The following is a 25,035-nucleotide window of genomic DNA, read 5'->3' on the forward strand; positions in this document are numbered from 1 at the left end:
CGTGGGATTTATATATACCAGGAGAGGAAAGAGAAGTTCACTCTTTCCTCTGGGGCAGCTATGCTAGGAGATGCCAGCCTAGAGCTGCCTATGACCATGTCTTCTGCAGATAGGAGTCAAGTATGGCTGGGTCCAGATGTTCAGATGAAGTTCTTAGAGCTCCATCTCTCTTCATCTCGTGCTTCTATTCTCCTCCATGCTGGCTTCCACAGAGCCCATGCCCAACTCTGAATCAATCATTCTGACCAGGCTTGATTTGCCAGAAGGGCTCATTTATCCATCTTAAAGCCCAAGGTGGCCACAGAGTGGCTGTGGGTCATTTTTTTTTTTTTTTTTTTTTTGAGACGGAGTCTCGCTGTGTCACCAGGCTGGATGGAGCACAGTGGCACAATCTCGGCTCACTGCAACCTCTGCCTCCAAGGTTCAAGCAATTCTCCTGCCTCAGCCTCCCAAGTAGCTGGGACTACAGGTGTGCGCCACCTCCCCCAGCTAATTTTTGTATTTTTAGTAGAGACGGAGTTTCACCATGTCGGTCAGGTTGGTCTTGATCTCTTGACCTCACGACCCACCCACCTCGGCCTCCCAAAGTGCTGGGATTACAGGCGTGAGCCACGGCGCCTGGCCAACTGTGGGTCATTTTTTATAGGAAGATTAAGGTACTGCTCCCGAAGAAGAGCAATGTATCAACACAGGAGAAATCAACAGATTGACTTCTGGCAGAGCAAGCAGCATGTGCCAAGCTGTAGAGGTGGGAATGTTCTGGGACCAAACTGAGGGTCAGGCTGCTATTTCTCATGGCCCAATAGTGAGATGCAGATGAACTGGGGAGAAAGAAAGTTTTCTATTTCCGTAACCAGTTGCAGGGAGAAGGTCTGGAAATTATTGCCAGACCAATTCAAAATTACAAAGTTTTCCAGAGCTTATATATTCTAAGTTATATGTCTACATGTAAGTGTGCATTCATCTGAAGACGTAAGTGGACCGGGCGCGGTGGCTCATGCCTGTAATCCCAGCACTTTGGGAGCCTGTGATGAGTGGATCGCCTGAGGTCAGGGGCTCGAGACCAGCCTGGCTAACACGGTGAAACCCCATTCCTACTAAAAATACAAAAAAATTAGCTGGGTGTGGTGGCACATGCCTGTAATCTCAGCTAATCGGGAGGTTGAGGCAGGAGAATCGCTTGAACCCAGGAGGCAGAGGTTGCAGTGAGCTGAGATCACGCCATTGGACTCCAGCCTGGGCAACAAGAGCAAAACTCCATCTCAAAATTAATTAATTAATTAGTTAACTTCTTTTAATCTATAACTAAGGTCTGAGTCTTGAAGACCTTCCTCTGGAGCCTCAGTAAATTTACTAATCTAAATGGGTCCAAGTAATGAGATGATTACCCTTATCTTGTCTCCTGCTAAATCACGGGGATTTGGGGGGTTCCTTCAGACCTCTGATAAAGTTGTTTGTGGAGGCCTGGGGAGTTTCTTCAGACCCCCAGTAAAACTTGTTTAATCCTAAAATGGGTAGTGTTAAGAATTCCTTCGTTATTTTGTCATGCTTTGAGGCCCAGGAAAGGCCTAGACAAAACTCTTGGTGGGCTTTTGTTACATTCCAGCCTTTGTATAAGGGCACTGGCTTTTAACATTAAACTTGAGCACTCGGTCAGTGCTGAAACAGTTGTCATGGAGGCCTGCATTTGGTGAGTCCTGGCGTGCCACAGGAATAGGACTTCTGTGGGCTTAGAAGCTTACTGTGGCTAGAAGGAGAGGGGCAGGGGTTGGGTGGATGACAAGAGCCTGAAGAGAGAGGTTGGAAATGGATTCTAAAGGGTCCCAGGTAACAGTGTAGTTTCCACATCAATGGGATTATTTGCATAAGGGGTGAGAAAGGTCCTTAACTTCTTCTCCCCACCCCAACATTGGCTCAAATTTTTTTTTTTTTTTTGTCTTTTTTGAGACAGAGTCTCCTTGTGTCTCCCAGGTGGGAGTGCAGCGGTGTGATCTCAGCTCACTGCAATCTCCGCCTCCCGTGTTCAAGCAATTCTCCTGCCTCAGCCTCCTGAGTAGCTGGGACTACAGGCATGCACCACCACGCCCAGCTAATTTTTGTATTTTTAGTAGAGATGGGGTTTCACCATATTGGCCAGAGTGGTCTTGAACTCCCGACCTTATCATCCACCCGTCTCAGCCTCCCAAAGTGCTGGGATTACAAGTGTGAGCCACCGCTCCCAGCCTATTGGCTCAAAATCTTATACATAATAGGCAGTCACTAAATATTTGATGAGAAAATAAATAATTTTCAAATTATCTAAAACAAGGAAGAATTATAAAAAGAGAAGGGAGAGAGAATATGCACATGCCAATTACACAATTTAGTTTTTGAGTGACAACCATGAACTCAGAATTAGCCTGGGCAGTTTTCATAAAGATGTTGACTTCTCAGCACAGTCCTTGAGGTAAGAATTGTAATAATAGTAGCCAATGTTTATTGAACGCTATGTGCCAGACATGGTGCAAAGTGCTTTATTTACATAGAGTATCTCCAGTGAATTCTCAGAACAACCTTATGAGGTAGGTATGATTTCAACTTTCATTTTCCAGAAGAAAAAACCGTTCCAGAGAGGTAAAGTGGCTTGCCTGAAGTCACACAGCCAGAAGGAGCAGAGATGGGATTTGAAGTTGGCTACATGATGATTTCATAAAACTCTGGAGTGTGCCCTTTGTGCTACTCCCAGGAGATTTTTATTTGTTCATTTCTGGCACAAAGATGATTCTCTCGGTGGCACTGGAGAAGATGATGGTTCTCCCTTGGACCTTGGTCGTGTGGGGCCAGCTGATGATGGGCAGGAGGCTGGCCAGGACTGCATTGAGGATAGCAGTCATGTAACCCCAACCCAGCTGGCACTTCCCACCATAATACATGGAGGAGGCTTCACACACTTCCTTGACGAATGGGGAGGCAAGGCCTATTGGGAAAATCAGCAGACCCACAATCATGGCAGTAGCTGGAGATAGCAGGAAGGAAAGACAATGTGTTGGCCAAGCGGCACCTCACTAACTTTCCATCCCACGACTCATCCACCCTATATCCACCCATCCATCGATCCACCCACTCATTCATTCATTTGCTTATTTATTGGCTCATCTCTTCTTTTGTCTACCCACTCATTCAGCTACGCTTCCAACTATCTGTCCCTTCACTAACCCATCCATTCAAACATACTCTTACCCACTTATTTTCTCTATCCTTCTATCTACATATCCATTCACACATCCATCCTTCTGTCCATCTTCCTACTTAACCACCTGCCTGCCACCCATCCATCTGCCCACCCATCATCCACCCTCATCTTCCATTCATCCATCCAGTATACCCATTTTCCTTATCCATCCACTAAAATATCCACCCATTCATTCATTGTCCATCCATCCACTTACCAACCCACTCATTTATGCAATTCCCTAACCCACCCATCCATCCATTCACTTATTTATTGGCTCATCTCTCCTTTTATCCACCTACTCACTCACTCAACTACACTTCCACCCTTCTGTCCATCTGCTCATCCATCCACTCAGCCATGTTCATCTCCACTTATTCTCTCCATCCCTCTGTCCACCTATTTATTCACTCATCCATTCATCTGTCCATCTGCCTACTTAGCCACTTGCCTCCCACCAATCCATCCATCCACCCATCTCTCATCCTGCATCCATCCAACTATATTCCATTCTATGCATTTTTCCTATCCTTGCATCCATCCATTCATCCATCCACCAGTCCATCCATCCATCTATCCATTCATCCATCCACCAATGTATCCATCTGTTCATCCATCAGTTCATCCATCCACTTATCAACACACTCATTCATCCATTCACCAGCTCACCCACGCAATCACGTGTTCATTCATCAAAACTGTTAGAGGTGCTGCAATGGGCATTAATGATACTAATGAAATGACTGGACACCTTTTTGCTTCCAAGGCACTCATAACAGAAATCAGAAGATCCCCTGGCCTCCCTTGCTGCTCTCCAGCCACCCTTGTCTACTTTCAGTTCCCTGCACATGCCTTGCTCCCTTGTTTCCATGCCTTTGTTCTTCATGTTCCCATTACCAGAAATGCCCTTGTACTCTTGGCTAACTTCTACTCATCCTTCCAGACTTGGCTCAGGTGGGACCTCCTCCAAGAAGCTTGCCTTAACCCATCCATACACTGGGCCCATCCATGCACTGGGTCAGGTGCTTCCTGGAGTTTTTTCTAGCATCCTTTGCTCATCCCCACCATGTGAAATATCCACTGAATGATGCCCTCCAACCCCCCCCCACCCCCACCTAACTAGACACTGCAAGCAAGCCTAGGACAAGGATCATGTCTCCATCAATTGACTCAGCAAATGTTTATTGGGCACCCATTATGTATGAAGCACTGTGCTAGGGGCTGGTGATAACAAGGCAGACGGACATGTCCTTGTCCTCATGGAGCTGATGTTCTTTGGAGAAAGAGGGACAATAATCAAGTAGGCAGATGAGATATTTCAGGTAAGTATGTGCTATGAAAAATATAAAGCAAAGTAAGAAGATGGAGAATCTAAGGAGAGGGAAGATCCCTCAGCTAGAAGTCATGGAAGACCTCATGGAGGCAGTGATATCTGAGCAGAGCCCATAATGAAGTGAGTAGCAAGACCTGCGAAAATCTGGGGAAAGAGGAGTCCAGCAGAGGGAGCAAGCATGGTGTATATGAGCAACAGATTGCAAATCAGAATAGCCAGAGCACACTGAGCCTGGCAGAGGAAGGAAGAGATGACGTTGGTGAGGGACTGGGGACTGGGTTAGGTGGAGCCTCATAGGCTACGGTAAGAAGTTCAGATTTTACTCTGAGTATGATGGGAAGTGATTGGAGGGTAGATTAGCCAGTCTGAGTGGCATGATCTGATGTCAGCTTAACAGGACTCGTTTGTCCAGTGTGTGGCCAAATAGACACTAAGGGGGAGCAGTGACAGCAGTGAGACCTGTGAGGTGCTTATTGCTGTAATCCAGGCAAGAGATGGTGGAGCATTAATTGAATGAGGATTGCAATGAAGACCTGGCTAGTACATTCAAAAGCTATGTATAAATTACAGAAAAGCGACCCTTCTCAAGAGATGCAGTCTTGCAGGTTCACAGTGTAGCAAGTGAAGTATGGACTAGATTTCAGCATCTTCTCAGTTCTCAGCTGGGCATGCTTGCACAGTGCACAACATCCCCAACTGTGTATGGTGGCCCTGGTAAGGATGACATGAAGTGGATGGATGAGAGAGAAAGGGGGACAGATTATTAGGACTGGGTCAGCTAAGAGCAGGAATGGGTGACACTAAGGATGCCATCTCTCCCTCCCCCTGATTTCTGGCTTGCCAAAGGACCAGGAATAGTCAACAATCCTAGGGTTTATCTCTGAGGTCTGACCTGAAAGGCCAGGCTCTGCTCCCAGACTCATTCATTCATTCATTCATTCATTCATTCCATAAATATGTCTAGAGCACTGACTATGTGCCTGTGCATTGGATTTACCTGCCACTGCCTGCACCCCTGGCATTGGAACACTGCTTCTCCTTGGGCACAGCCCTTTGGGGGCCACAGCCCAAGACAGGAGGAAAATTGCATTGAAGGCCAACAGGAGCCAGCCTCCGAGGAGCATCACAGCTGAGACCTGCAGGGAAGAGACAGAAGGAAGGGTGTTGGCTGGGACAGGGGCAGGTGGATGCTCCCTCTGCTCATTGACCAGCTTCTGAGTCCTCGCAGCATGTGGTTTGTGCTATTATGATCTCCATTTTACATAAAAAGAAACTGTCGGCCGGGCGCGGTGGCTCACGCCTGTAATCCCAGCACTTTGGGAGGCCGAGACGGGCGGATCACGAGGTCAGGAGATCGAGACCATCCTGGCTAACACAGTGAAACCCCGTCTCTACTAAAAATACAAAAATTAGCCAGGCATGGTGGCGCGCGCCTGTAGTCCTAGCTACACGGGAGGCTGAGGCAGGAGAATGGCGTGAACCCGGGAGGCGGAGCTTGCAGTGAGTCGAGATCGCGCCACTGCACTCCAGCCTGGGCGACAGAGCGAAACTCCGTCTCAAAAAAAAAAAAAAAAAAAAAAAAAAAAAAAAGAAACTGTCCAAGAAAATAAATTTTCCAATAAAAGTCCAAGAAACTGAAGTCATTTGCCTCAGAACACATGGGTAATTAAGTGGTAGAGCCAGAATGAAGATCCACATTGACTGACCAGCATATATTACCTTTATCAAGCACTTGCTACATGCCAGGATCATCAGGAGAGGCACCTGGTAGCTGCTGTTACATCACCCTTATAACGATCAATTTTGAAGGCTGTATATTCTTCCTTAGAGGTGCTGGACTAGGAGTCCTTTCCCATTCTCCCCATTGTTGATTTTGGCAATGTGCATCATAGCAGGGACTTTAACACCTTAGCTTTCATTTTTAAACCTAGCAGCGTTTAGAGGGTGGCCAGGTAAGAGCGTGCAGGTTGTATACGCACAACTCTCAGAGACACATTGGGGGCCATCATAGATTTGCAAACTGATTACAGTGACTTTCCAGCAGATGGCAGTAGAGCATCCTAAAGGAGGGGCACCTTTTCCTAATTTGCACGAAGGTGCTATATTGGCTGGCAGCTGCCTTTGGAATCATCCTGCGTGTTTGTTAAATTATCAGTAGCCGGACCCCACTCCACGCCTACGGAGACAGGGGCTCCGGGTGGAGCACAGAACTTGGCATTTTTGCAAAGTTGCACAGGTGTTTCTGAAGGGCTGTCAGGTTGAAGAACTTCTATGCTCAGTTCTAAGGAGAGTAATGGCAAATTCGAAGCCACTGGTACACTCAGGCAGTGAGGAAAGCCTCCTCGAATTCCGCTCAGCCAGCTTTCCTGCCCTAATGAGTTTAAACGAGCCCCTGAAGACCCAGTGACTTGGTGAGCCAGCTCTCACCTTCCAGGCAAAGTCAGGAATATCCTCCAGGGAACTGAAGGTCACGCAGCTCTGGTTCCAACTGTTGCCCTGAGGCCAGGAGCAGTAGGTGAGGATGCCAAAGGAGAAGGTCGGGGTCTGGAACCAGGCAGGGGAGATGAGGCTGAAGGCTGAGGTGCAGGTCACAGAGAGCCCCAGAGCTACCCACACACTGCTCAACATTAGGCAGTATCGCTGACCTAGGGGTCAACAGGGAAGATTACTAATGGAGACTGCAGGGACAAGGACAGAAAGGGGCTGGCCGAGGTGCTCCCTAGCCAGGGATCTGGTGTTATGATCAGACCCCAGATCATCAGCCGCCCTTGAGCCTGGAGATGCAAATGGGAGGTACTAATAACTGTGGTCTGGTAGTGGGGGTTACTTTGCCTTAGCAAATTCTAGAAGTACAACCCCCAAGTCCTAGAATAAATGTTAGCCCTTAAAGACCTTTGAACATTTGCCCCTCCACCTTCTGCATGGCACATCATCCTCACTGGTCCATGCAGGGCTCTTCTCATATTCCGTGCATACTTTCATTTGTTCATTTGTTCATTCATTTATCGATTTTTTTTTTTTTTTGAGACAGATTCTCGCTCTGTCGCCCAGGCTGGAGTGCAGTGGCGCGATCTCGGCTCACTGCAAGCTCCGCCTCCCGGGGTCACGCCATTCTCCTGCCTCAGCCTCCGGAGTAGCTGGGACTACAGGCGCCCGCCACCGCGCCCGGCTAATTTTTTGTATTTTTAGTAGAGACGGGGTTCCACCGTGTTAGCCAGGATGGTCTCGATCTCCTGACCTTGTGATCCGCCTGCCTTGGCCTCCCAAAGTGCTGGGATTACAGGCGTGAGCCACCGCGCACGGCCTATTTATCCATTCTTCCATGGAGCCTCCTCTGTTCTAAAGGGCTGCTTCTACCCAGTCGGGGCATCTTTTAAAAATTCACACACATAGCCGGGCGCGGTGGCTCACGCCTGTAATCCCAGCACTTTGGGAGGCCGAGGCGGGCAGATCACGAGGTCAGGAGATCGAGAACATCCTGGCTAACACGGTGAAACTCCGTCTCTACTAAAAATACAAAAAAAAAAATTAGCCGGGTGTGGTGGCGGGCGCCTGTAGTCCCAGCTACTCTGGAGGCTGAGGCAGGAGAATGGCGTGAACCCGGGAGGCGGAGCTTGCAGTGAGCCGAGATCGCGCCACTGCACTCCAGCCTGGGCGACAGAGCGAGAATCTGTCTCAAAAAAAAAAATAATAATAATAATTCACACACATATGCCCGCCCGCGCTTCCTTCCTTCCTTCCTTCCTTCCTTCCTTCCTTCCCTCCTTCCCTCCCTCCTTCCTTCTCTCTCCCTCCCTCCTTCCCTCCTTCCCTCCTTTCCTTCCTTCCTTCCTTCTTTCCTTCCTTCCTTCCTTCCCTCCCTCCCTCCTTCCTTCCCTCTCTCTCTCTTTCTTTCTTTCAGAGAAAAAAGGCTGGAGTGCAGTGCATGATCATAGCTCACTGCCACCTCAAACTCCTGGGTTCAAGCGATCCTCCCACCTGCTGAGTAGCTGGGACTACTGGGGCAGCTAATTTTTATTTATTTTTATTTTTTTGCAGAGACGTTCCATCACATGTGGCTAATTAGAAACCTTTTTTCTTTTCTGTGGAAACAAGGTCTCCCTATATTGGCCAGGCTGGCCTCAAGCAACACAGATGCTGTTTATAGCAGCCACTTTGTTTTTTTTTTTTATTTTAATTATTTAATGTATGTCATTTTGTGTGGAGTTAGGTTTGCAAAATTGGTGTGGTGCTGTATGCATGCATTTCTCATTGCTGCAGATGGTATTATCTTTTTTTTTTTTTTTTTTGAAACAGAGTCTTGCTGTGTGTCGGCCAGGCTGGAATGCAGTGGTGCCATGTCGGCTCATTGCAATCTCTGCCTCCCAGATTCAAACAGTTCCCCTGCCTCAGCCTCCCGAGTAGCTGGGACTACAGGCACATGCCACCACACCTGGCTAATTCTTGTATTTTTAGTAGAGATGGGGTTTCACCATGTTGGCCAGGCTAGCATTACGTATTGCATTCTGCGTCTTACTTTTGGACTGAAACACCATGGATGTCTTGGTTTGGGTTCCCTTGAAGCAGATCCCAAGGGCCTCATCTCCTAATATCATCACCTTGGGGGTTAGGGTTTCAACATATAAATTTTGGGTGGACACAAATATTCCATCCATAGCAAGACTCTAGTGAGAATCTGTGAATGTGGTTTGATTTTGCATATATATATATATTATTTTTTTTGCACGATACTGCTTTTCCAATGGAAATTCAAATTTTTTTGTTTGTTTCTTTGTTCATTTGTTTTGTTTTGAGACGGAGTCTTGCTCTGTCTCCAGGCTGGAGTACAGTGGCGCGATCTCAGCTCACGTAACCTCCGACTCCCTGGTTCAAGCGATTCTCCTGCCTCAGCCTGAGTAGCTGGGATTACAGGCACAAGCCATCATGCCCAGCTAATTTTTGTATTTTCAGTAGAGATGGGGTTTCACCATGTTGGCCGGGATGGTCTCCATCTCCTGACCTCGTGATCCGCACGCCTCGGACTCCTAAAGTGCTGGGATTACAGGCGTGAGCCACTGCACCTGGCCGAAATTCAAATATATTTTATTTATTTATTTATTTGTTTATTTATTTATTTATTTATTTATTTATTGAGATGGAGTCTCACTTTGTCACCCAGGCTGGAGTGCAGTGGCGCGATCTCCATTCACTGCAAGCTCTGCCTCCCGGGTTCATGCCGTTCTCCTGCCTCAGCCTCCCGAGTAGCTGGGACATAGGCGCCTGACACCATGCCCGGCTAATTTTTTGCATTTTTAGTAAAGACGGGGTTTCACCCTGTTAGCCAGGATGGTCTCGATCTCCTGACCTTGTGATCCACCCGCCTCGGCCTCCCAAAGTGCTGGGATTACAGGTGTGAGCCACCACGCCCGGCCTCAAATGTATTTTAATATAAAAGTAAGTCAATGTAGAGTCAAGTCTTACTTTAATAATAGTCATGGTTTCACGGCATGGCTGAGGCTGGAAGGTGATTTGCTAACAAATAGCCAATCCTGCCATTGATGGCCAGAAAGGAAGCCCAGAAGGGTGAGCCTGCCCAAGGGCACTCAAGGTCAAAAGCAGCTGAGCTGCCAACCAGGCCAAGGGCACCTAGCCAGCTTTGCCAGGCACCTGCGGCACAACCTTGGGTTTCACTTTGGCCATCTAAGCCCAGCCACCCACTAAACATGGCAGGAATTCTGGGGTTAGAGGCCAACCAACCACTCCACCATATCCCTGGTGCGGGACCTGGGGCAAGTGGCTCTAGGCGCATTGCTCTAGGCCTCAGTTTCTCCATCTGTACAAGAAGATTATGAATCCCTTAGTCTGGACTAGGGGCAGACAGTGTTGGGATCAGTCAATGGGCAGGGTGATATGATGGAAAAAGGCAGAGAAGCCCAGATCCTCCCCTTCCCATCTATAGGAGTTTGGGGAGATGGCCTCACCTCTCTGGAAAATGGGAGTGAGGGTTGTTGTGAAGCTTCAAGGGGATAAAGTGTGTGTGTGTGTGTGTGTGTGTGTGTGTGTGTGTGTGTGTGTGTGTGTGTGTGTGTTGCTGGGGGAGGGGCAGAGATAAACCTGGGAAGGTATATCTCGGTCAAGTTGCATGGGCTTTTTATCCCGAGATGAGAAAAACCTCGTGGCTGCTCGCCAGCAAGTGAAATATCCTCCCATGAGTGAGAGGGGACAGTATTTTTATGGGTTTTTTTTTTGGTGGTGGTGGTATTGTTTTCCCTACACCAAAATCAGCCTCTCCTTTGGGTTGGCAAGATCGTGAGGGGTGTAATTCCAGCCAGGAAGCCTGGGAGAGCTGAATCCACCTAGGCCTATGATTGTGCCTCTCTCTGGCTGCGCCAGTGGCTGTCCAGGCGTTTCTCACCTTGAAAGGAGTTTTGTTCTCCAGATAATGCTCAATGTCACCTGGGAAAATCACGTCAACCGTCCAGGTGCCCAGAAACCTAAATGAGGCATTATAACCCGAAACCACATCCGGCCAGGCTGCAATTGGCTGGAATCCACCTAAGGAGAGCTTGAAAGGGACTGAATATTTTCTCCTCTGGCTCAGTGCTTAACTTTTAATAGCAGTCAACAATTTCTGGGCACTCACCAGGCTTCGGTCTAAGCACTTGCATAGGTAAGCACTCGTTACCTATAAGCCTTATGGCCACCTGATACGATAGATACTATTATCACTGTTCCCATTTTACAGATGACAAAACTGAGGCTCAGGAAGCAAGCCATAGAACTGAGACTCATACTTTGGGAATCAGGCTTGGGTTCTGGGCCCTAAGCCCAAAGTGATATTAAGGATTTAATTTAAAGGCCAACGAACCCAACGGCTTACTAGAGCTGCCCAAGGTTAGGGCATGGTCAGCTCTCATGCCAGCCCTGCCCAGGGGACAGGGATGATTCCAGAGAAGCCACACAAAGGCAGAATCTCAGGAGGAGAAATGGGACTGGGAGTTTAGAGGTGGCTGCTGGGGACTTGATATGTCAAGCCAAGTCTCTTTCTTCTTCTGGCTTCTATGTCTTTCTCTGTAAATTGGAGGGGTTGATCAATCATTCATTCAACTTTAATGTGCCCAGCTCAATGTGATCTCTTAACCCCCTACCCCCAGGATACAGTGGTGAACAGAACATAGTCCCCACCTTCAAGGAGCTTAGAGTTTTGCAGGCAAGACAGACCAACAAAATATAGCAATATGTCCATGTGCTCGCTCATTCAACAAATATTTATTGGGTGTCTACAATGTTCCAGGAACTGTTCTAGGTCCTGGAGGATTCAGCAGTGAGGAAAACAGAAAAAGCCCCTCCTTATGGAACTTAGACTCTGGAGGGAGAGAGAGAGACAGGGAGGAAATAAGCAAGTCAATATGTAATATGTTAGATGTCAATAAGTGCCCTAGAGAAAAATGAAGCGTTGGAGGGAGATAGCAAGTGATTGGGTAATTGGGGGATAGTCATGGAAAGCCCCATGAGAAGGTGACCTTTGAGCTGAGCCTGAGGAAGGTGATGGAGGGAGCCACGTGGAGAGGTGTCAGAGGAATATTCCAAGCAGAGTGGGGAGCAGGTGCAAAGGCCCTGAGGGGAGTGTGCCCTTGGCACATTTGAAGATGCAAAGAGGCCCATGTGACTAGAAGTAATGAGGGTAGGAAAGAGCGGTGGGCCTTGTAGCAGAGATAAGGTCTTGCTCTGTTGCCCAGGCTGGAGTGCAGTGGCACAATCACAGCTCACTGCAGTCTCAACCTCCTGGGGCTCAAGCGATCCTCCCACCTCAGCCTCCCAAGTAGCTGGGGCTACAGGCATGCACCACCATGCCTGGCTATTTATTTATTTATTTATTTATTTATTTATTTATTTATTTATTTTGGTAGAGATGAGGTCTCTCTATGTTACCCAGACTGGTCTTTTTTTGTTTTGTTTTGTTTTTGTTTTTGAGACCGAGTCTTGCTGTGTCACCAGGCTGGAGTACAATGGCGCGATCTCGGCTCACCCCAACCTCTGCCTCTCGGGTTCAAGCAATTCTCCTGCCTCAGCCTCCTGAGTAGCTGGGACTACAGGTGCGCACCACCACACCCAGCTAATTTTTGTATTTTTAGTAGAGACGGGGTTTCACCATGTTGGCTAGGCTGGTGTCGATCTTTTGACCTCGTGATCTGCCCGCTTTGGCCTCCCAAAGTGCTGGGATGACAGGTGTGAGCCACCGCGCCTGGCCGCCTAGGCTGGTCTTGAACTCCTGGCTTCAAGGGATCCTCCTGCTTTAGTCTCCCAAAGTTTGGGGATTATAGGCATGAGCCACCGTGCCTAGCCTGGCTTTTCACTTGTGAGTGTGGTAGGGAGTCTGTGGCTGGTCTTTAGCAGGGGTATGACATGAACCATCCTAGGTTTTCAAAAGACCACTCTGGCTCCTGGGTGGAGAACAGGCAGAAGGGAAGCAGAGGGAGAAGCCTTCAGAAGATGACTCGTCAGTCAGACAAGAGACAAAGGTGGATGTGGATGGACGTGGAGGTGGGGTTAGGGGAGGAGGACAAAGAGTGGTCAGATTCCGGATTGATTTTGAAGGGCAAAGGTCAAGCTGATCAGATTTGCTAATAGAATAGGCCTGGGTGTGAGGGAAGGTGAAGAGGCAAGGATGCCTCTAGGGCTTTTGACCTGGGACGGAGAACCTGCAGAAGGAACATGTTTACTAGGGCAGGTGGAGGTGTCTGAGTGTGAGGTTGTGTAAGCAAAGCTTGAGATGTGTATCTTCCCCAACCCATCAATCGATATATACAGGCTTGAGTACAGACACAGCTCCACACCATGAAAAAGCCTGGGGTGACATTGGGGACAAGCACAGAGGAAGGGCACCCGGTCCAGCCTGGGGGGTGCAGGCCATGTCCAGGCTGAGATGCACAGATGGGCAAACTGGGTCTGGGAAGGACTTTTATCTCTTATCACATTCTCCCGGCTATGCAGCCAGGTAAGTCCAATTTCTGGATCTATTCCAGCATCTGTCACAGATTGGCTGTGCCACCTAGGACAAATTATGTAACGGCTCTGAGCCTCAGGTTCCCCATCTACAAAAGGAAGGTCAATGGGACTTAACCCTTTGATGCATTCCTTTGAAGATATGATTTAAAACTATGGATGTTGGCCAGGTGTGGTGGCTCACACCTATAATCCCAGCACTTTGCAAGGCCAAGGCGGGAGGATCACGTGAGGTCAAGAGTTCGAGACCAGCCTGGCCAATATGGCAAAACCCTGTCTCTACTAAAAATACAAAACTTAGCTGGGCATGGTGGCGGGTGCCTGTAATCCCAGCTATTCGGGAGGCTGAGGCAAGAGAATCACTTGAACCCGGAAGGCGGAGGTTGCAGTGAGCCGAGATCACACCACTGCACTCCAGCCCGGGCGACAGAGCAAGACTCTGTCTCAAAAAAAGAAAAACAAAAAAACAAAACCCCAGAAAACAAAACTATGGATGTTTCCACGTGCACTCTCACATAAGCAAGCATGCACACATGAGCACACATGCACCCCCCCCACACACACAATTGTATGTCATTTCAGAGGCTCATGGGCCCCCTGAAGCCCATAACAGCCTCTGAGTGTGCCTCGTGCTATCCCAGTTTCCTTCCCTCCCCGCTCCTCACCTCAGGTCACTTGTCCCTCCAGACTCACCACACTTTAGGTCAAGACCCTCCAACGTGTCCACCTCTGCTCAGGCTCCGGCTTTGGATCCACATCTGTGACCTTGTAAAATTCTCCTCTCCTTTGAAGGAAGAATTTAGCTTGTAGAACAATGCAAGGGCATGCTTGATGAACTGGTCTGAGGGTGTGTGTGTGTGTGTGCGTGTGTGTGTGTGGTTTTTCCTTCCCACTTCCTTAAATAAATAGTTTTCACTCCAGGCTGCTGGGTGGGCTGAGCAAAGAGGGGAAAGCCATCTCCAGGTGGGGACAAGGGGAGGGTATAGTGTTTTCTGGGTAGGGCAAGGCACCAATAGGGATTAACTGATCTATGATTAAACGCCAGGTGTAGGAAACCACAGATAGAATCTCAGGAGGAGAAATGGGATTGGGAGTTTAGAAGTGGCTGCCACTGTGTTCTCTACCTTTCTGTCCTCATAATTCCAGCCCAGGCAACTGATATGCATATTTCTGTGTATTTCTCACAGGACCTTCCCTGTGAGCTGTGGACGTCTCAAAGTCAGGCACTGTGTCTTAAATATCTTTATCCTTAGCACAAGACTTGGCACAGAGTAGGTGCTGGTATTCTTTTTTTTTTTTTTGAGACAGAGTCTCGCTGTGTCGCCCAGGCTGGAGTGCAGTGGCTCGATCTCGGCTCACTGCAAGCTCCGTCTCCTGGGTTCACGCCATTCTCCTGCCTCAGCCTCCTGAGTAGCTGTGACTACAGGCTCCTGCCACCATGCCCAGCTAATTTTTTGTATTTTTTTTTTTTTTTTAGTAGAGACAGGGTTTCACCTTGTTGGCCAAGATGGTCTCGATCTCCTGACCTTGTGATCTGCCTACCTCGGCCTCCCAAAGTGGTGGGATCACAAGCGTGAGCCACCGCGCCTGGCCTGGTATTCTTTTGCTATAAGTGATAGAAGCACCACTCAAATAGACATGAGAAATGTATTGCTTCACATAACTGAAAATTCTCTGGGATGGGCTTCAGGCATAGTGGGATCCAGGTAAATAAGCAATGTCTTCAGAACCCCTCTCTCTCTCCAGCTCTCAGTTCTGTTTTCTGCTCAGTTGGCTTCACTCTCTAGGCGGATTCCCTCTAACAATATTGCCCCTTGGTGGCTCCAGGCTGACATTCCGAGACTCAGCAACCCCAGAGAAAAGAAAGCTTCTCTTTGCACACTATTGCAGCAAGTGCTGTGATTAACACTCAATGGACAAACTTGGATCCCATGCCTACCACGAATCAATCATTGTGGCCAGGCAAATGGGATGCTCTGATTGGCCAGACCTACATCCTGTGTCCTAGGGTTGGGGGTTAAGGTTTGGAAAGTGAGGATCAAGTAAGGGTGTCGCGAGGCTTACCGCCCTTGAAACGACATGGACTGAGTGTAGGGGGTGGGATTCTTCCCTGGAGGAAAACAGAGATGCTGTTGGCAGAGGGGAGATGGCTGCTAGGAAGGTGAGAACAAAAGACATCGTCTCGGTGCACAGGAAATGCGAGCTTTTCCCTGTAGCTTAACGAATGAGCACCTGGCAGTTGGTATTGCCAGAAGCAGGAGGTTCCCAGCCAGTTAGAGGCAGAAAATCTCAGTGAAGCCGTGTCTCAGGCTTCATTCAAGTCCCAGCTCTGCCGCCTCAGTCAGTGTGACCTGAGTTGGGGCATCACTGCCTCCTTGGCCTCAGTTTCTCTACCTGTAAAATTAGGGCGTCTGGAGAGGTGGTTGCCCGGGTTTTTTCCCCAGTCACTCATTCAGTCATTCATGTATTCATTTTTCCCCTTTCAATCAATATGTGTTGAAGGGCACTGGAGTTAGCCTAAACTGGATTTGGATTTCAGTTGTGATGTTTACTCGCTGTATCAGGCTTGACTGATGCACCTTCTCAGGTGTGCTCAGCTGCGTCCTTCCCAGCCAGCCAGCGGCTCTGGACAAGATCAAGCCTCCTCTTGCTTCCGCCTGCAGGCGGCTTGGGTCAGTTGCTGCATCTGCTTAGCCACCTAGGCCTGCATCTCCCGCTGTCGTTCAAGCAGACCTGACCTGCTTTAAGGGAGGGAGCCCTGGACCCTCCTCTTCTAGGCTCAGGTGAAGCCCTGCGTATGGAATTGGCTTCCCTTGGGGCTGTCTGGAGGCACAGATAACACAGTTGGGCCCAACAGTGACTAATCGTGGACAGAGGATGGGAGGCGCCAGCCGATGAAGTCCTTGCGCTTCCTTCATCCCTTCCATGGTCTGTTTCATGTGGCTTCTGTAGTCAGCCTAGTAAGGCATGTCTTATATTTGCTCTCCCTCCTCCCCTGCCTTGAAGTCCCCTTCCCTTCACCCTTACTGAGCTGGAATTTTATCCCTAATAAAGCATTAGTACATAAAATTTGCCTTGGGCTCTGTTTTCCGGGGAGCCAGGCTGAAATACTAGCTGTGTGACCTTGGGCAACTTACTTAACCTCTCTGAGCTTCAGATCCTTCATCTGTAAAAGGTAGATAATAATAGAGCATCTCAGCGGGGCACAGTGGCTCATACTTGTAACCCTAGCACTTTGGGAGATTGATGCGGGCGAATCGCTTGAACCAGGAGTTCAAAACCAGCCCGGGCAACATGGCAAAATCCCATCTCTACAAAAACACAAAAATTAGCCAAGCATAGTAGCGCATGCCTGTAGTCCCAGCTGCTTGGGAGCCTGAGGCGGGAGGATGGCTTGAGCCCAGGAGGGCGAGGCTGTGTAGTGAGCCAAGATTGTGCTACTGCACTCCAGCCTGGACGACAGAGTGGGACTGTCTTGAAAAAAATTAAGTAATAATAATAATAGAGCACGTCTTATAGGTTGTTGTGGAGTTTAATGAGATAGCACAGGCAAAATATTTGGCTGAATAAATGATAGCCTTCATTAGTATCATTACCGTGAACCAAACGCTGGATTCCAGCATGTGAAAACATTTATGCAACATTGAACTTCATGAATATTTATTGGGTGACAACTCTGTTTCAGGTACTACGCTAGTCTCTTCCCACAAGGACCTCACAGCCTAGAAAGTGAGTGAAAAGTAATTGGGCAATTATACTACAGTGTGATCAGAACTTTAATGAGTGCGGGCACCAGCCCCAGATTCTGCAACATCTAATCAGTTCTGGTGGTTGGGGATGGCTTCTTAGAGGAACTGATGTAGAAGCTAAGATCTGAGGGACATTTAGTTGTTAACTAGATGATGGGGAGGCAGAGGGCAAAGACTTCCTGGTGGGGGTAATGGCATGGGCGTAGGACTAGTGTTGAGGGAAAACATTTCAAAGAACATACTGGCTCTCACACTCAACATGCAGATAAATTTTAGGAAAAACAAAATGGATAAATATGCACCAACGAAAATGCATGAACATGGTCTTTGCAAGGGGTGTGTGGGGTGTAGAGCTATACTGTCCAATATGGTAGCCAGGGCCACATGTGGATTTTAAAATTTATACTAATTAAAATTAAATAAAATGTAAAACTTAGTTCCTCAGTCTCCCTGACCTCATTTTAAACACTCAGTAGTCATCTGTGGCTAATGTTGGACAGTGCAGATATAGAACATCTCCATCGTTGCAGAAAGTTCTATTGGACAGAGCTGACACAGGCTAATCAGGACCTTCTGGAGGAGGGGACAAAAGACTGCGAAGAAAGGGTTCTGGGAAAATCCCTGGGAAGCACTGTGCTCTATTCTTAGAAAAAGAAAAGCCAGGGCTGGGAGTGGTGAGGTTGGGGGAGGGAGGGGTGTTGCCTCCGGAAACTGTACTACCTGACACCTCTTTGGTCAGGGTCTACCTCTGGGTATGTGCGAGCTGGCATCTCTCACCTAGGCGGGAAGACACAGGAATGCAGGGGGAACCAGCTAAGGCGGGGGCTGACCAGGAAGTCCTGCCCCTTCTGGGTCCAGTTTCAGGAGGACTCTGGGAGTTGTAGTTCAGCACCTCTGGAATCCCCTTAAAGCTTGACAGGGATAGAAGAGCTGACACCCGGTCTGGGCTGGGCATCTCTTGGGGCGGAGAGTAGGGTTGATGGTCAGGGCTGGGGACGTGTCTGGGTTTGAGTCTCCATGGGGGGTGGCAGGAGGAGGACTGTCTTGTCCCCTCCCATCCTTATGTTCTGGAATGGAGAGGCGATGCCAAGGTGGAAGCCTGCATTGGCTGGGGAGCTGAGAAACATGGAACATTCCATTGAACAGAACCCCCAGCCTACGCATTCTGGTTCATGGAGATTTGCCCAGGAGAGACAGGAAGTTCCCATAAGGTTAGGGAGGAGGGGCAGCAGATGATATGTCATCAGCTGTTGGTCATTCATGCACTCAGCATACATTCTTTGAGCACCTACTGTGTGCCAAGCCCTGTTCTAGGCACTGGGAATCGGAGGTGAAAGGGAGACAGAAGTCCCTTCCTCCAGGAGGTCTAGAGAGAAGAGCAGACAATCAACGATTTTCCTTTGCTGGTATAACATACACGTCATGTAAAGGCCTGACTTACGTGGATTTTGAAGGATTTTAAGTTTCAGCCCAGCCGTTCCTGGTCTCCTACTCACAGACTTCTCTCTGGAAGTGATAGTCGTCTGTAAAAGCGACTGGGTTTGATCCTTTTGATGACTGTACTCAAGATACCCAGATGATAAGGAGAATGCCTTGAGACATGAGACCTCATGGGACCTCTGCCCCCCAATTCCTGGGTTCCAGCACTGTACACAAGTCAGTTGGGGGTTCTCGGGCTGCTGTTTGGTAAACAGGGTTTACCCTGCCTGGGTCTGATGGTGATGATCAGACCTTCAAAAGGGTTGCAGTGCAGACGGTGTGGAGAACAGGAGCTACCCTTGTTTCTTACACACACCCAACAATTTAAGAGCAAAATGAGGCAAGAAGTCTCCCCACCAGTCCTCCTGAAGCCACACAATGTGATGTCTTTTTCTTTTCTTTTTTTTTTTTTTGAGACGGAGTCTTGCTCTGTCGTCCAGGCTGGAGTGCAGTGGCGCGCTCTTGGCTCACTGCAATCTCCACCTCCCGGGTTCAAGCCATTCTCCTGCCTTAGCCTCCCGAGTAGCTGGGATCACATGCATCCGCCACCACGCCCAGCTAATTTTTGTAATTTTTAGTAGTGACGAGGTTTCACCACGTTGGCCAGGCTGGTCTCAAACTCATGACCTCAGGTGATCCACCCGCCTCGGCCTCCCAAAATGCTGGGATTACAAGCCACCGTGCGCAGCCTGTGATGTCCTTTTCTTTCTCTTTTTTTTATTGAGGTCTATCTTGCTTATAATAAAGGCACATTGATTTTAGGTCCTCCAGTTATTCATGCTCTGTACATTTCCCATAGGAGCACATGTCACAGATTCAATTCGATATACTCGTGAAATTATTTGTTTCAATATCTGTAAGCTGCACAACAACCTGGATTTTGCCAGCTGCCCACCACTGGGTTCTCCAGCACCCAGCATGCAATAGGTGCTTAATAAAGATCTGCAGAATGAAATGAGTAAAGGATAACAGAACAGGTATTTTCTCTTTCAGAGGCGACTTCCTACGATTCTCTCAACTTGTCCACAAGTTCCTGTACCCATTACCCCACAACTCACACCCACAACATAATGGCAAGAGGATGCGCACACAGTAGGCGCTCCAGCGAACTCTCAGGTGCAGTGCCCTTGCTTGGCGCGAGGAGGCGCCAGCACCGCGCACAGACCCTGCCCGCCCCCGGACCGGCACCAGCAGCCCAGGCAAGTCAGTGGGCCCACATTTATGGAGCGCCTCCTGAATTCCTGGGTTGCATTAGGCTCTCGGGGTCGCCGGCTGGGCAGCGGGTCGGTGCCGGTGGCGGGGGATCCTGGCTGGTGACTGGGGAACATCCAGGGAACGCGGGAGGGGACCCGGAGCAAAGTTCCCAATTGGACAGAGCGGGGTCGGGCCTCGAGGGGCGGGAGCGCTTCCGGCAGGGGTGTCCAAGCGAGTCGTGACCTCTGACCCGCCGGAGAGGTCCCAGGCCCAGGCGCCACTGCCGACTCGGGTCCTGCCGGCTCTGCTCCCCTCCGCGCAGGCGCGGCCGGCGGCAGTTCCCATGGTGACGGGGGCGCGTCCCCGCCCGAGGCCCCGCCCCCAGCAGGCTAGGCTGCGCGGGGCTGCGGGCTCCCAGGGCAGGTGCCGCGGGCTGCGGGCAGGTGGCGGCGCGGCGCGGGCTGGCGGTGACTCCACGGTAGGTTGCGCAGCGGCTGCGGGCAGTGGGGGCCGGCTGGCCACCTCCTGTCCCCGGCCGACGAGGTAGCTGGGGGTGACGGCGGCTGGCGAGGGCCGCCAAGTTTCTGCCCGGCCGAGGCCCCGGGAGAAAAGTTGGCAAAGTTGGCCGGGGAAGAGGCGGGGACCCGGAGGATTTCCCCAGACTCCGGGTCTGCGGGGAGGGAGGATCCCGGTTTGGGAGCCGGGGAATCCGTCTCCCGAGACTTGAGAGTGGATCCCGCGGGAAGATCCCGCACAGGGCAACCAATGGATCACGTGCCACCCGGTTGACGACTTGGGAGTCGATCCCTGGAGGGGATCGGGCGCTGGAGGCCTGGGGTCCCACTGGATCCCCAGTCAGGGGTGACGGCGGAGGGTGATTCGAGACTGGGAGCGAGAGGATCAATCTCCTCCCACGCCAGCCTGAGCCTTGGGAAGGGATTCAGAGAGATCCGGTGGCTAAGAGCTGAGGGATCGCTGGAGATCTGGGTTACTCAGCCTGGAGCTGCTAGGGTCTGGACATTTGGGCGGGTTGGAGGCCCCGGAGGTGGACAGTGGGAAGCAAGGGCGGCGAGCGAGACGGAACCCGGGTCGAGGGGAGCCCGGAGGACAGCGGGGTGGTTCGGGGGGCGTGAGAGGGGCGGTGCGCGGGGCCCCTCGGACGCAGAGGCTCCGGACGCGTTCTCTCGGCCTGGCCTGCGCCCCCCCTCCGCTGGTCTTCCCAGGGCGGAGGCGCCCTGATGGGATTAAGCCTCAGTCCCCCTGTTCCCAGGCAGGCCCGCGTGGTCCCCGCCCCGATGGCGGCGCGGCCCACCCGGGCTCACGGGTGGGGCCCTCGGGATGGGAAGCGGCTCGTTGACCCCTACCCGAGCCTGACCTTTTCACACCCTGGTGGCACACACTCGCCTGGGAGTGGGGACGCCGCGCCTTAAAACCCTGCTGTTTGTCCAGTCCCGGAGCAGGCGTGTGACCTCCACCGCGCGACGCCTAGGTGGCTAGGGCTTCCTGCCTGCCGGGACTGAACTTTCTCTAGCCAGGAGCAGCCATTATCTTTTGGAAGGGAAAAGACTGTACCTGTTGCACAAAGAAACACACTTTCTTTGCACCTTTTTTGTGACCTTGGGCAAAACACTTAACCTATCTGAATCCAGATAGGAACCCTCTGGGCAAAATGGGCTTGGCCTAGGATGGATCGGAATGAAGGGTATGAAACAGGTAGGGGCTCTATAAGTATCAGTGCCTCCCTCAGTCTATGGCCTCTCCTTTCCCGTGCCCCATCCCCTGTGCTTGCCTTACAGTATCTAAAGATTCCAGAAACCCTACTTGCTATCTTTTGAAACCGCAGGATTAGAGAGCTATTTAGCTTAACCTTTCTTCCAAATGGGTTAATTGCCCCTCTGATCCCCCCTTGCAGAGAGAAGCTCTGAGGTTTGGCTAATGAGTAACCAAGACATTTGGACAAATCTTTTCCCTTGGTCTGGCTTTCCCTCTGCTAATCCATCAAGGTTCCTGCACAAACATGGGTGCACCCCCAGACTCTGGCGCCTCCTTCCTTCCTGTTGCAGCCAGGGACAGTTCCCGAGGAATTTGTACAGACACAAGCTCAGATCTTGGTGGTTCTGGCAGGGGGATCCTTTTTAAAGGATTTGCATGCTTGACAAGGGTGCAATTACCCAAGAGAAGTGCAGAGTTTCAATGCAGTGTCTGGACATATATTTCAGCTGGGCACATGAACTGGCTGGCTCCATCAACCAGCGTGTATTGAGCACCTATGTCAGGAGCACTGTAGAAATGGTGTGGCCTAGGGCAACTGAGGATTTGTCCTCTTGGAGTTATTTTCCAGCTATGGAGCAGTCGGCTTGCCCTGCAGTCTAGTACTGATTCTTAATGTTGGGAATACAGTTCTCACCCTAGGTTCAGAGGCTGGAAGCTGCCCCTACCCCCACTGGAGGTCCTAGGGGCTGCTTTTTTTTGTTCGTTTTGTTTTGTTTTATTTTGTTTTTTTGAGATGGAGTCTCGCTCTGCAGCCCAGGCTAGAGTGCAATGGCGCGATCTCTGCTCACTGCGACCTCTGCCTCCCGGGTTCAAGCGATTCTCCGGCCTCAGCCTCTGGAGTAGCTGGGATTACAGATGCCTGCCACTCTGCCTGGCTAATTTTTGTATTTTTAGTAGAGATAGGGTTTCACCATGTTGGCCAGGCTGATCCCAAACTCCTAACCTTAGGTGATCCTCCTGCCTCTGCCTCCCAAAGTGCTGGGATTACAGGCATGAGCCACTGCGCCCGGCCGGGACTGTTTTTTATTGAAGGCTGACCTTGGCAGGAGAATGAAGGAGCCAGTTGTCTGGCTCTGAGCATTTCTCCTCACCAGGCTACATCTCTGACCAACTCAGAAACAGAGCCTCACAGGGATATTTTATATGTGCATTCATTCATTTATTTATCATTTGTTCCTTCAACAAATATTTCAAGTCACTGTGTCAAAGATGAGGCTAGCAGCCACATCCTTAAGGGGATACTTTATGCCCTGAAAGTCTTTGTGAACATATGCATTTGTCTGGAAGGGGAGAACTATGATCATAGGAGGAGGGGCTGATGCCTTTGGCTATAAGGAGGGATGAGGGTCAGAGAGTTTAGTTTTCTCGACAGCCAGTGGGAAGAGGTTGGTGTTATGGGCTGCAGAAATGGAATAGCTTGTGCAGAAGCCTGGAGGTAGGTGAGTGCCTAGGGTGTTGACTGGGGCCAGGCCAGCCATGCTTAGTGGTTTGGACTTTATTCTTGGAGCGTGGGTTCTGTGGATCACAGTGGAAGGGTCTCTGCAGGTGAGGGGCAGGGTCAGATGTGTGTTTTGGGAAGCTTGCCCTGGCTGGTGTGGGGAGGCTGGATGATCGGAGGGTCATGCCAGGGGGCTGGGGGCCAGTAAGCAGGCTGCTAGAAAAATCCAGGTGAGAGGCCAGGCGTGGTGGCTCACGCCTGTAATCCCAGCACTTTGGGAGGCCAAGGCAGGCCGATCACGAGGTCAGGAGATCGAGATCATCCTGGCTAACATGGTGAAACCCCATCTGTACTAAAAATACAAAAAAATTAGCCAGGCATGGGGCAGGTGCCTGTACTCCTGGCTACTTGGGAGGCTGAGGCAGGAGAATGGCATGAACCCGGGAGGCGGAGCTTGCAGTGAAGCAAGATCATGCCACTGCACTCCAGCCTGGGTGACAGAGTGAGACTCCGTCTCAAAAAAAAAAAAAAAAGAAAAATCCTGGTGAGAGACCACGGTGGACTGGACGTAGAGACCAATGGTGTTGGAGGGGTGCTCACTGACAACTTTGACATTGATCAGTGTTACATTTAGACAGCCACTCACTTTGAAGATCCCTTCCTCAAGGTGGGTGTAACAGTCTACCTGGGGTAAGGAAACCCCTCAGAGGGAGTGGTATCAGTACTGAATTCAGTTTAGCAAACCTGCTTTAGAACCCTCTGCCTGTTCAGGGGTAGGTATAAAACATGCCAGTCCTCAAGGACTTCCTGTGGGGAGACATAGGGCACATTATTCCCATTTCACTGATGCAGGCCTCTGTGGCATTGTGAGGCCTTTGCCAGGCAGCAGTGGCAAAGCAGGAATTTGAACTCCCTTCCAACTTGCAACTAGTGAATATTTGGGTTCAGGTTAAGCAGTAGAGAAGCAACAGAGGAAGGTGGGTTTCAGTTGGGTGTGGAAGGGATAAATTGAAGGAGCCTTCCAGGAGGAGGCAGGGATAGAAGGGAGGGAGCCAGCCAGCCTGGCGCGGTGGCTCACGCCTGTAATCCCAGCACTTTGAGAGGCCGAGGCGGATGGATCACGAGATCAGGAGATCGAGACCATCCTGGCTAACACGGTGAAACCCCGTCTCTACTAAAAATACGAAAACAAAAAATTAGCCGGGCGTGGTGGCGGGCGCCTGTAGTCCCAGCTACCCGGGAAACTGAGGCAGGAGAATGGCGTGAACCGGCGAGACGGAGCTTGCAGTGAGCCGAGATAGTGCCACTGCACTCCAGCCTCGGCGAGAGAGCGAGACTCTGTCTCAAAAAAAAAAAAAAAAAAAAGAAGGGAGGGAGGGAATCAGCCAGAGATAGTCCAGGGCAAACCCTGGCCCTGCCTGCTCCTGGCTGTGGCCTTGGGCATGGTTATGGTTTTGAGACTCGACTTCCCTATCTGTAAAAAGGGCTCATGATAGGATACTCCCATTCTCAAAAGGTTCTTATGTGAGTTTACTGAAGCAGTGTATGGACAGTGCTAGGCCCCGTGTCTATGCTCTGTAAGGGGTGGTATTATTATCACTATAGCCTGTCATCAGGATAAGTTCCAGGTGGGTGGTGCTTTGCTCAACCTGGTGTGTGCATGTGTGTGTTGGGGGGAGAGAGGGAGTGACCCACAGGTGATACTTGAGTCTTAAAGGATGAGTAGGAGGGAGGGCTGGGACATTCCAGGCAGAAGCAACAGCACTGGCAAAGGCATAGATCGCCTGGAGAACTGCATGCTAACTGATATACCCAGAATTCAGGATGTGCTGAATGAATAAAAGTTAGACCATGGGCAGCAAAAATTATTTTT

The 25,035-nt window shown here is 50.2% G+C and overlaps 2 protein-coding genes across 4 annotated transcripts in view; one reads left to right on the forward strand and one right to left on the reverse strand.

Moving 5' to 3' along the window:
* Positions 1 to 2,034: 2,034 nt before the first annotated feature.
* On the reverse strand, positions 2,035 to 14,345 carry LHFPL7 (LHFPL tetraspan subfamily member 7). Its single transcript, XM_055375348.2, has 4 exons — positions 14,223 to 14,345; positions 6,972 to 7,189; positions 5,542 to 5,680; positions 2,035 to 2,995 (listed from the first exon to the last, which is right to left on the reverse strand). Exons 2-4 carry the CDS (start codon positions 7,170 to 7,172, stop codon positions 2,733 to 2,735), a joined length of 603 nt encoding a protein of 200 aa, XP_055231323.1. The 5' UTR covers positions 7,173 to 7,189; positions 14,223 to 14,345; the 3' UTR covers positions 2,035 to 2,732.
* Positions 14,346 to 20,321: 5,976 nt separating this feature from the next.
* The window catches only part of KIAA1671 (KIAA1671 ortholog), a 244,275-nt gene continuing 239,561 nt past the window's right edge, over positions 20,322 to 25,035 (forward strand). For 2 of the 3 annotated variants that reach the window (XM_019018653.4, XM_055375353.2), the window contains exon 1: positions 20,322 to 20,429. The gene's annotated coding sequence lies outside the window, so the exon portion shown is untranslated. The remainder of the gene's footprint in view (positions 20,430 to 25,035) is intronic. The other variant, XM_055375349.2, reaches the window with a different exon arrangement.

The sequence above is a fragment of the Gorilla gorilla genome, chromosome 23 (assembly GCF_029281585.2).
Source record: "Gorilla gorilla gorilla isolate KB3781 chromosome 23, NHGRI_mGorGor1-v2.1_pri, whole genome shotgun sequence".
In the NCBI taxonomy this organism is placed as follows: Eukaryota; Metazoa; Chordata; class Mammalia; order Primates; family Hominidae; genus Gorilla; species Gorilla gorilla.

Bases quoted from the DNA above. Each gene is read 5' to 3' on its own strand.
- LHFPL7 (XM_055375348.2), bottom strand. From the start codon at position 7,172: ATGTTGAGCAGTGTGTGGGTAGCTCTGGGGCTCTCTGTGACCTGCACC. The intron at 5,681-6,971 runs GTGAGAGCTGGC...TCTTCCCTGCAG, and splicing joins TTCCTGACTTTGCCTGGAAG to GTCTCAGCTGTGATGCTCCT. The intron at 2,996-5,541 runs GTAAATCCAATG...TGCTATCTCCAG, and splicing joins AGGGGTGCAGGCAGTGGCAG to CTACTGCCATGATTGTGGGT.